Source organism: Schistocerca americana, chromosome 1, assembly GCF_021461395.2.
Source record: "Schistocerca americana isolate TAMUIC-IGC-003095 chromosome 1, iqSchAmer2.1, whole genome shotgun sequence".
Lineage (NCBI taxonomy): Eukaryota > Metazoa > Arthropoda > Insecta > Orthoptera > Acrididae > Schistocerca > Schistocerca americana.
In genome coordinates, this window is record NC_060119.1 from 474,264,235 (window position 1) to 474,276,915 (window position 12,681).

Here is a 12,681-nt window from a genome sequence, read left to right on the forward strand (position 1 = left end):
TGTCCTTGCTCAAACATCAGAGAATGATGGCAAAACTGCAAAAGCTGGGCTTTAATAGTTTTCCACTGTTCCTATTCCCCAGATTTGGCACCAGATGACATTTTCTGTTTCTTAATCTAAAGGAATTACTTGGGAAGAAGAATTTTTTGTTGAATGAAAGCATTATCTGTGTTCTAAACAACTACTGCATAGCACTGCAAACAAATTTCTTTTTCTGAAGGATACAAATGAAACAAGAACCTCCCAGAAACAAATTAATAGTATGCTTTGGAGATTACACTGAGAAATAAATTTTTGTTACTGCATGCAAAATAAAAAAAAGTTATTTAACTCAAACAATGTAAAATCCAGGATGGAATGTGACAATATTATGAAAAGGAAAGTAGCTACTCACTATATAGCAGAGATGCTGAGTTGCAAATAGGCACAACGAAAAGACTGTCACAATATAAGCTTACATTCTGACAGTCTTTTTGTTGTGCCTAACTGCGACTCAGCATCTCCACTGTATGGTGACTAGCAACTTTCCTTTTCATAATAAAGTTATTTAACTTTTTTCAACACACACATCAGACATGCGCCAGGTGGGTGGGCAGCCAGCTATACTATATGAAGATTCTGAATGGAACTCTGCCTCTAAGCCATCTTATATTCCTGTGATTCTCATCCTCCAGATTTGTCCTCTAATTATGTCTGTTCTGAGGGCTTACTGTAAATCCCCCCCATTTTCACATGAATACACACACACACACACACACACACACACACACACACACACACACACACACACACATGTCTTTTGCTTGATGTTAATCTTTATCCATCAGGTAGTTACGTCTGCCTCTGTTTCATGCCTTGGACTGTGTGGAAGACAGATTTATCTCTTTCCAAACCTCACACATTACCTACAACTTATGACACCTGCATCAAATTTCCTGCACCCTTTAGTCTCGTCCAAGTACACTGTTCTGCTGTAGGACTTGCACAGCATATGTCCAAGATCAACAATTCTAACTCCACCATTATGAAAATACAATTAACCAGGCAGAGGATGATCAGCGAGACCATGCAGTACAACCTGTATGCCGATCTGCATAGCATCCTGTGTTAACACTATGCCGTCCTGCGACACCACAGCGGTGTCATATTTTTTTGTTTTTATAAGTACTTCTGCCCTTTCATAGTGGCAGACGAAAGAGGGGATACGATTATTTATGATGAATATGCGGACGTCTTCTCTGACGTTCTGGATGACTTGGCCGATTGGGAGGAAGGCACTGGATATCAAAAAAATGAAAGTGAAGCAGAATCGATGGAAGACAGTGAAATATGTCCAAGAAGAATTCGGTGAATTCTACGGTTGCCAACTGATTCGGATGAATCAGAGGAAGAAGAGATAGTACACAGTGATCAGACTTTGATTCACCAAGGACCAATAATAAATTTGAAGGATCTCCAGGTCCAAACATATTTCCCAAAGATACACAAAGCGTCAAGGATATCGTAGAATTATATATTGGGAACGATCTATTTGAATATATTAGCAACGAAACTAACAAGTACTGCAGTCAAAATTGCAATAGAAGGAAACTGGACAAAAAAAGAAACGCCAAATTTGTTGGCGTTATGGGACCCAAACTTAGGAAATGGTTTCAGCTTGCTATTCTTATGGGAATTGTAAAACAAGTGCGGATCGATGATTATTGGTTAATGAGTCCATTGACAGATACATCGATATATCGCAAAACAATGTCCCGCAACAGATTCAGACAAATCTTATCATTTTTGCATTTTTCCGACAACAATAAACTGGATAGTGGCAACCGGCTTTACAAAGTGCAATTTTCAAGTGATTATTTATTCAAAAAGTTTAAAGAAACTTTTAATCTAAGTCAAAACATCTCAACTGATGAAGGAATGATAACGTGGCATGAACGGTTAAATTTTAAAGTTTACAGTCCATCAAAAATTACGAAATATGGCATACTCTTTCAGGTGGTGTGCAATTCAAGTATGGGATACATTTCCTCATTCAAGATGTATTCCAGCACTGGCCAGCCTTTAGCAAAAACAGTGATGGAACTACTGACACCTTCTTGTGGAAAGTGGCATCACCTCTGCATGGATAATTATTGTAACAGTACAGAACTTGCAAGAAGCTACTTGAAAATAAAATTCGAGTTTGTGGAACGATACGGCAAAATAGAGGATTTCCAGAAAAATTAAAGCACGTAAAAGTCAATGTGTTTGAAGCTTGTCGTCAACAGAAAGGTGACGTACTCGCACAGGTGTGGAGAACTTCGAAAACTAAAATGATACAAATGATCTCTACAATACGTAATGCCACTTTGACTGACACTCACAGAGCGAGAAAAAAAAAAATAAATAAATAAATAAAAATACTCACAATAAAAAAACCTGAAAGCGTATTACACTACAACAAATACATGGAGTGGATCGGGCAGACCAATGTTTGAGTTGTTACCCTGTGTACAGAAAACAATAAAATGGTCAAAAAAGATTTGCATGTACCTCTATCATTGCGCATTATTTAAAATGTCAATATTTCAACACAGAACACAAGAGTCTCAGGTTTCACAATTTTTTACTGAAAGTGTCTGATTCATGGATAAAAGACTGCGTACCTGCTTCTGAGCAAAACTTGGAGGTTGCAACTACAACGAGAACATCTCATCATGTTCTGGTTGACAGACTTTCCAGTCACATAAACCAACACCAACCAATACTTATTTCCAAAACGAATCAACTAAAACGAAGAAACTGCCATGTACGTTCCAAAAACAAAAAGGAAGAACAACCAAACTTGATGTGTAAGTCTTGTGGAGTTGCATTACACCTTGGAGATTGTTTTGCTGCATACCATATGAAAGAGAAAATACTAAGTACCAAAGACAAAACAAATAAACAAAACAAACCAATTTTGTATATATTTATGTAAGTATATCTTCGACATTTCAAGAAAGTAGGGGAAGAGGGTTGAGAACTTATGAAAACTAACAATGAGATTAGTAAAACTTAACAGTTTATAATATCCTGATAAAGTCAAGAACGGCCGGCAACAAGTCAAGCAATCCGAATTTGCGCTGCTGGCGCCAAGCAAATATATTTGTACGAGACATGCGGATGGCAAGTGTTAATATGATTATGACCAAACTCTCAGAAAAAATGTATGTCAATTAACTGTTTGCAGAAGAAATGGTAAGAGTTACAATTGTGAAACAGAAGCACACTTGACAAAAAAAAAATAGCCCCCCCCCCCCCCTCGACCTGTAAACATCATGTTAATACTGTGCAACAATATCTCAGTCCTTGACAACGGCCTCAATTTGACCAGGAAGAGTGTCCACAATTTTCTTCTGGTATGCAAAATGCAACTTAAGTCACTTATTGATGATTAGGTCTCACAGAGCTACCAGTTTGTGAGGATGTTGATTGCTATGTCTCACCTGCTATTCCAAATACTCACAGAAATTTTCTATGGGATCAAGTTTGAATAGTCTAGACGGCAAATTGAGGTGCAATACAGTGTCTGGTAAGTCCAAATATGAAAGTGCCTTGCATCCTGTCATGTCTAAAATCTTATTGCAACTCATTTCATACAACCAACTGCCACATACAGATCTTGGGAGGTTCACCTGAACACCTGGTATGCTTTCTGCACCATCCACAGTGCTTTAAAGCAACCACTGTTCCCCCTCAGGGGTGGTAACTAATATTTTGTCCAGTGACTTAGTTGCAGGCAGAAAGGTATTTAGTTTAGCACTGGGCTTGTTCTTTTGGTTTTCACCACTGACATATAAAATGTGGCACATAAATAAATAATAAATCAAGTGCCAAAAAACTGATTTAGAGATTATCAACAAAATGTATATAGCACTTACACAAAAGCATTATAAAAGTTAGGGATCACAACCCGAACACAAAAACTATATGTATTTTTTATTCTAGCTTAATAGGTTTAAGAACAAAATGATACAAAATTTGAAGAAAATTATATGTTCTATATACAATGGGCTTAAACACATAACGATGGAAGTGCCATCGTGCCCATTTTCACTCACTTCACAAGGTTCTCATAAAACCACTTATTCTCATCTTTCACACATTGAATCATTTTAGCTAAATCCCTACTCTTTTTTTCAGACAACTTAGATTCATAGTATAGTGTTCCCAGGTGCATGTATTGAAGATCAGAAGGCTTCACAATTCTCTTCAAGATGCAATATTTTTCGAACTCTTTCAATCGCATTAGGAGATGACCAAACTTGCAGTATGCCTAGCCATTCAGCAGTCAGTTTAGTCCACTGTGCCTCTTAAACTACACATTGGTGAAATTCATAACAATCACTATTAACGATGTGCATAGCTTCAATCATGAGGCAAACTAAATCTTTTGGAACCTCAACACAGTTAGCCTCTTTTGTTTCTCAATATGAGTAAAATCACGATCGCAAGACATAAAAGCGCGTCTTCCACAAAAAAACTTGTGTTCTGTTTTGGTAAAGTAGCCCTTTCTTGTTACGTAGACCCAGAGAAAAATCATTATCTTGTTTTTATTCTGCCCACAGCAGTTGTCACTCCACATTACCAGTTTCTTTTAGAAGTAAAGTTTTGATGTCAAGGCTTTATGCCACAAGAAACAATTCCATTCCCATTCCTAACACATACGGCTCATACCAGAGAATTTGGAGCTGCCGTAAATAGTACATTGCACTGTACCTTAACCAAGGAAGAGATATCACTTTTTGTAAATACATTGCTGCTGTACATACTTCCAAGACAGGACCTTGACCCTTGATTGTTTCAACTTTCATGGAATCCATAGCTTTCTTTGCTTTTGGTGATGGAGTTATAGATGCAGCTTATTGTCTTTATTATTGGGATTACACATCAATGGCTTCAAGATTACATTTAAATCATGTGCCGCATGACAAACGATGAAATTTTAGTTTGGGAAATATGTCTTTAAAGACTTTAGCACAGGAATAGTCCGTGATTTTAGTGTCATCACATTGCTTTTGAAATTCCTTGAATAAACGAAAAACAATTAGTCTTCACATACATATTCTTTGTCAGGTGATACTTTCTCTCGAATAGCAGGGTTCTTGCCTTGGTATGGCATTAATATGAACAACAACCAGCTTTTAATCTTCTTCTGCATAATTCCAGTGGGTTTTTCCTTATTTCCTTGCTTTACTTCACAGATGGATCTCACCACTCTGCTTTTGGTCAAACCAGGAACCTCACAAAGTGTCCCTTTACATTCTCTTATTACATATCCCTCACCATTAGGCAATGTGTAGCATATAGTCATACAGTTATTTCTTTGTTTCTTAGATTTTACCTGTTATTCAGCTCCTTACTCAGTACACAGCTGAGCAGTTTCATTACTATCATTTATTTCTGATCTTCACCTCTTCACTTTGCAAACACATACATCAGACATTGCATAGGTATTTTGCGTCACTATATCTTTTAGTGAGTAGAAATTATTAAAAAACTTAAGTTTCTGGTCTTATGAAAACTGTCTGCATTTAAATTGACATTTACAGAAAACCTGAAAGAGTGAAACAGTATATATAATAACATTTTTAAATCACCATACCTAGGACTTTGCAAGTGAGTAAATAATTCCATGACAGTTGTTGACTATAACCTCATAATCAGAACAATAATTTTTGCCAATATGAAATTAGTATCAATAATAAATTAAATGCATTAAAATACTTAACATTACTTATGTTGATTCAAAGCCTTACAATAATGCTCAAACAACAGTCAAGACCTACCTTGTGCTTGGGAGCCTCTTTAGTTGGACCCACAATATTATCTTTTCGAGTATATTCCTTTTCTTCACTGTGTAGTTTCTTCCTTTCACTTTGAGCACTACCTTCACCTCTCTTCCTCCATTTTGGTCCAGTTTTCCTTTCTATTTTGCAATACTGTATATTATGTATCTGTAATAATTACTTCAGCAATGCTCTATTGTTGCAAACAAACCACAGACCTGCTTCAGTCATAAGCAATTCACACAAGAGCAAGGCGCAAGACGCTAACAGAGGACAGAGAGTTGGCGCATGACTGATTATTTTAACACTGATGTTGGAGTTAGACCTTAATGCCATCTTGTGTCAGCTGTAAATGGTTTCCTGATGTTCTGGCACTTGTATCAGAGCATAAATTGTTGGCTTTGGCATTTACAGTGGAATTTCACCAACAACTCAAGTTTTCATTTTTTTGGCACTTGCCTCATTATTTACTTATGGTTACAAATGCAAATTAGGAGCTTTTGGTATTCTTTTCATCATGCTGAAAAGCAAGAATGAGGAAAGGCAACCATTCACATGGAGATCAATGATGTGTGGTGCATTAAGAAACATGACAAATCAAAACATTGCAGCATTTTTCAAACTTCAATATCACTCTTTTCCTAGTATTGTCTAAAATTTCTCTCTCCAGACCTACTTTAATGCTTTTTGATGGCTGTATGTGACTGCCTTCACAGGATATTAATTATTCACAATGATACAGAAGGTTAAATTTCAGTTTTTCTCCTTTTTTCTCATTTTTTGCACTTCTACATTGGTCTAGTTACATCCACATCAAAAAGTATAAGAGACACTCCTCGTTTGTAGAGTGCAAGTTAAACAAAGGCTGCATTGTGTGGTAAGAGAGTGGAACAGATTGGTGTAAATAAGACAAAACTTACCACGAGCCCCGTATAAAAGACACTCAACATGTCATATGAGACTTTTTTTTTTCCTCCTGGGATTGCAACAAACTACTTTATCTAATGATCTGCATGCATAAAACTGGGATTTTCAACTGGACACAGAGTGAAACTTCTACTGCCTGCCAACGGATTTTAAAGTAATCCAACCTGAAGCTGATTATCTTCACTTGACCTCAGAATGAGAGCAATTGCTAATTGTAAAGAAGAATGCAACGAATTTTTGTTAGTAATAAAACACAGATGCATAAGATAAATATGTATTACAAAAATATATCTTTCTCATTGTACAAATGGGAAGCTACAAGATTTCAAAGAAATGTGATGTTTTTGTATCTCACTACAAAAGCAAATATGTACATAAACATGCCTTGTGGCTGCTTCTGTTACTTGATTTACAAAGCTTTCTATTGATAAAATTCTATCGAGCTTCCAGATATAGTGGCACTACTGCCTGTGATGTTATTGGCGCCCATTTCAGTGCTGTATAAGGTAAAGTTTCAGTTGCAAGACTGCCACAAATACTTCAGTCTTCTAACAGTCTGTTTCCAAGCTAAGCTTAACTGCAGACTACCATCTTTATTGAGGTGTTTTCAGACATTTTTATCTCAGTCACTTCTTTCATGAGGCTGAACCAGAAACCATTTGTCTTATCATTATACAGACACACGGTTTCTGGTACGGCATCATAAAAGACGCGAGTGAGAAAAAAATTTCTAAGATACCCTCAATAGAGATTGAAGTTAAGCAAGTCTTGGGACCCAGCCATAGGAAGGTTGAAGCGGGTGTGGCTGTCTTGCAATCAAAACATTGTGTTATATGGCACTGGACTAGGCACTAGTGACATCACAGCCTGCAGCATCATAATGCCATGTGGCTGCTGCTGCCATCCTTATAGCAACCACTTGACAATGGCTGAGAAGTACTAGGTCAAAAGCTTGTGGTATCTAAACAACTTGATGTGACTGGAAGCATGAGACAGTTTTATCAATGTATATCACCATGAAAACTTGCATTCCTATAAAGATTTCTATTTTACACATAAAAATATGTGTACATAACAATGAACATTGTCAGCTTATAAGAAAATATAAAAACGAGCTGCACTGAATGACATCCCACATATGATATTCAAATCATTACTTGTTAACAAACACATCAGTAAGAGTACAGAGAAAATACAATAAAAAAGTACTATTATATATACATAGGTGTACATACAAGTTACCAAGTAGTGCTCATATGAGAAGGTAAGTATTCAAATTTAACTTCTGTTGCAAAACTCCCAAGAGTAAAGTTTCAGCTCCAACGACAGGTGACCCAAGCTTCTTTAATTTTGGCCACATATGCTTGTCTTCACTGCAAGATACTATGAAAGAATTTGCTGGAAGTTTCTTCATGGCTTCTATAAATGTACCTCCACAACTTTCAACTATACCTGAAATATTTGGTAACAATGCAGATCTCTAGTATGTGCAGCAAGAAGAACAGCTGGTTTTAAAATTATTGCATATGCTTAGGTGTAAATATGGTTACAAAAATCCCTTGGTAAAAATCAAAAACACACACACACACACACACACACACACACACACACAAGATAGAGGGGGAGGGGGGGGGAGAGAAAGGGAGAGGGAGGGGGGGGGGGGGGAGAGAGAGAGAGAGAGAGAGAGAGAGAGAGAGAGAGAAAGAAAAGTCTGCATCTAAAGCTCTAGGTTTTACAGCTTCTGTGAAGTATGAGATAATGTATTTATGGGATAACGCAGTTTTCACTTTTTATCCTTTGCTCCCACAAACTTGATGTGACATGCGGTACTTTTTCAGCATAGCCCTCATTTTTTTCACAGTAAAAAGAAAAATCTACCATAGCCTCTTTAGTTGTTTATATTCCTTGTCAAGACTCCAGCATGATGGGTCAACAACAGCTGTGTAGTACCTTTCATTAACACATTTGTTTCCTGACACCAGCAGCAGTCTGTCTTCATTGACACACACAACTGTTGACACTCCATATTTTCTTTTTTGTTTCTCCCATATTCTGCAACTGATACCTTTATTCTGGCAGATACCCTAGTGACACTAATTCAGATACAGTTAGCTCCCAATTATCCGGATGCAGATTATCCAGATTGCAGATTATCTGTCCACAGTTATGTGATTTTTGAAAAATAAAAAAACAAATGTAAATACATAAAACTGCAACCAGTCACTTTTTTGAATAGTTATTTATTGTTCCAGGAACAAGTTATCGAACCTAGAAGTTACATTAGTATTTCTAGCATAATGCTGGTTGCTGGCTCTGTTACAAGAAGATGGAACCTTTAATGTATCGCCATGACTATTGTTTTTTTGTTGAAATGGATGCAAAATTTAAATTTTTTACTTACTGTGGCAGTATGGGCACCTTTTTTCGTTTGTGTCCATCTTTCTGATTCCATTTTTGATATTCAGTTGGTACATCACTTTAGACACTTGTATGCAATCTGTATTCATTTACACTGTGACAGCAAAACTTGGCCAGCATCTGGCATGTGCTCCACAACTGTTGCTTGTAAAAAAGATCTTGACAAAAAGATATGGGGTAGGCCTATTTTGCTCAGAGATGTAACTTGTTCTTGTTTACATGTGTTAAAGTCGATATAAGGACAAATATTTTAATAAGACTGGTGTTAACATGAGAGCACAAAATAATATAAATAAATAAATGAATTACTACAAGAACAAACTTCAAGTGATTTGATGTCTTACATTAATGTATAATACAGTCAATTTATGAGCAAATATTATAATCGAGATTGACATTAACATGAACGTACAGGAATAAAATAATACAGAGTTATAGTATTTGTAATGAGGTACAGCTGTTTGTATGACCATGACCTTTATATTTAAACTTAAAACAATAACAAACCTTCAAATGAACTGCTGTCTTATTTCTATTCTTGCAGTAACAAGATCTGGTATGTTACTAAGGGTAGAGTCAGTCTATTTTAGCTAAAGGTAAGTATAAAAGTTATAGTGTTTGTAATGAACTAAAGCTGTTTGTAAGGCCATACACTTTACATTTAAAATCAAGAAGAAAATAGCAAATGAACTGTTGACTTATTTCTATTCTCATATTAATGTGATCTGGGATATCAGTAAAGGCATATACTGTTTGTTTCAGTTACAGGTAATACATATAAAAGTACTGATTAATGTTAACAGTAATGGGCTTTACCATTTAGAAATACAGTGCAGGTTTTATTGTGCGGTTGGATACTTACATTGACATCAGTGTAGTTAGAATGTAAGGAGAGGGATTTTTTTGGGGGGTGGGGGTGGGGGGTTTGGTGGGGGGAGGGGGGGTGGAAGCAGTGTAGGGTTGGTTGACTGGTTACTTGTTATGAACTAATAATTCTTTGAAGTTCTGAAGGAAAAATTTGTTTCTGTGTTTAGTCTGGTCACTGAGTAAGTAGTCAGCTGCTGTATTTTTGTAGGTAAATATTTCAATTTCTTCAAGAAGACCAAGTAACCTGCCTCTGTTGACAGAATGGAGTATTTGGAGATTTTGTTATATGTTGTTTGCAGAAAGATTCTGTTCGGCAAGATGTGAGGCAAAGATGGATTTGTTGAGGTTGTTAGGATGGAGTGCATCTATGTGGTTCTAATGGGTCTGAGCACTATGGGACTTAACATCTGAAGTCATCAATCCCCTAGAACTTAGAACTACCTAAATCTAACTAACCTAAGGACATCACACACATCCATGCCCGAGGCAGGATTGGAACATACGACTGTAGCGGTCTTGCGGTTCTGAACTGAAGCGCCTAGAACCGCTCGGCCACAACGGCCGGAGCATCTATGTGTTCTGTAAATCTTACCGTGAAGCTTCTGCCAGTTTGTCTAATGTAGAAGCTTGGACATCAGTTGCAAATGAGCTTGTACACACCTCACTTTTGATACTGTTGTATAGCGGTTTTGGTGTTGTGTAAGATTTTATTTTGTATTTTGTTGTTGGTGAAGAAGCTTATTTTTATGTTGTATGTCTTGAAGAGGCTGACAATTCAGTGATAAATCTTCAACTAGGGAAGGCATGCTTATAAATGTGGTCTTCTTGTTTGTGGGTGGTTGTTCAGCAGTTGGTTGATTTGATTTTGCTGTATGGATTAGTTTATCTATTATTGCAGGATTGTACCCACTGCTGGGGGCAATTGATTGAATTTCTGTTTCATTTTTTCTTTAACTTGTGTGCATTAGGATTTTAAGCATGTGATTAATCATTGTTCTGAAGAATGCTTTTTTATGTTGGTCTGGATGGAAAGAAGACATATGTATGAACAAACTGGTGTTGGCTTTCTGAAAATTTGAAATTAATGCTTTTGAACTAAGCCATACACTTGTTGCTCATGTATTCAGGATCTTTCTAGACTATGTCAATTACGTATTATTTTATACCTGGACATTCATGTTAACGCCAATCTTGATTACAATATTTGCTCATAAATTGACTTTATTATACATTAATATATGAATAGAAATAAGACATCAGATCACTTGAAGTTTGTTCTTGTAGTAATTCATTTATTTGTTCATATGATTTTGCGCTCTCACGTTAACACCAGTCTGATTAAAATATTTGTCCTTATATCGACTTTAACACATGTAAGCAAGAACAAGTTACATCTCTGAGCAAAATAGGCCTACACCATATCTTTTTGTCAAGATCTTTGTTACAAGCAACAGTTGTGTAGCACATGCTGGATTCTGGCAAAGTTTCACTGTCACAGTGTACATGAATACAGATTGTGTACAAGTGTGCAAAGTGATGTACCAACTGGCTATCAAAAATGGAAGCAGAAAGATGGACACAAACGAAAAAAGGTGCCCATACTGCCACAGTAAGTAAAAATTTAAATTTTGCATCCATTTCGGCAAAAAAAAAACAATAGTCATGGCGATACATTAAAGGTTCCATCTTCTTGTCACAGAGCCAGCAACCAGCATTATGCTAGAAATAGTAATGTAACTTCCAGAAAACCATCTGAGGATGAACCTGAAAAGGTTCAAAAACCAGTTCATGGAACAATAAATAACTATTCAAAAAAGTGACTGGTTTCAGTGTTATGTATTTACATTCAATTAACAGTCACAGGTTCTAAAATGTCCATATTGGATAAGATTAACAACAAACAATGTCTGAAGGTCTGTGTTATAACTAGAATAAATATTCATTCACAATACACTATGATGCATATGCTTTATGTTTCACTGCCAGAAACAACGTGGGCTCCAATCCCACACTTCAATATGCCTGAAATATTTTTTTTTCTTTTATTTATCTTCAGGTAAATTCAGGTGCTATACACTTGTAACATGTCCACAGCTATTTACTGTCTACATGTTTGCCTAGCCAGTCCCTAAGAACAGGAGGTCAATAATTTCCAAAGCAAATGAAAATTATTTTGCTTTTTTTCTGAGACAGTTCCCTTCAAATCCTTGATCCAGGAGGTATGCAGTGCTGATCACACTTTTGTAACAGCTGAGAGGTGTCAATAATACCATAGCTTCTACAATGGGAGAATTGGGTAAATTTCTACAATGATATTTTTGTGTATGAAACAGTTCTGTAACTTGTTGTCAGATCAATAATTCTTGTATCTCACCCAGATAACCATTCCATGACAGTAGACATTGATGATACTGAGCCAAAGAGGTTGTGGGGCATGGCAACACAGGATCTACATTTACGCAGGTGGCACTCCTGGCGACCCCCCTGCTCCTGCCTGCCAGTAGCACCACTGGCATACAGTTCACTGACCGAAGACTGTGAGATCATCCTCGTGATGCACTACTGGAGCCTGGCTGCTCTCTACTGTATTGGACTATTAATTACTGTGCTGATAACAACTGTGTGAGGACTTACATACTTTTTTGGAATTATTCTTCCA

The 12,681-nt window shown here is 36.7% G+C and overlaps 1 protein-coding gene across 1 annotated transcript in view; it reads right to left on the reverse strand.

Moving 5' to 3' along the window:
- Window positions 1-6,997: 6,997 nt before the first annotated feature.
- The window catches only part of LOC124603812, a 97,264-nt gene continuing 91,580 nt past the window's right edge, over window positions 6,998-12,681 (reverse strand). The window contains exon 11 of the mRNA XM_047136427.1: window positions 6,998-8,189. Coding sequence (XP_046992383.1) covers window positions 7,990-8,189 — 200 coding nt within the window. The 3' untranslated portion in view covers window positions 6,998-7,989. The remainder of the gene's footprint in view (window positions 8,190-12,681) is intronic.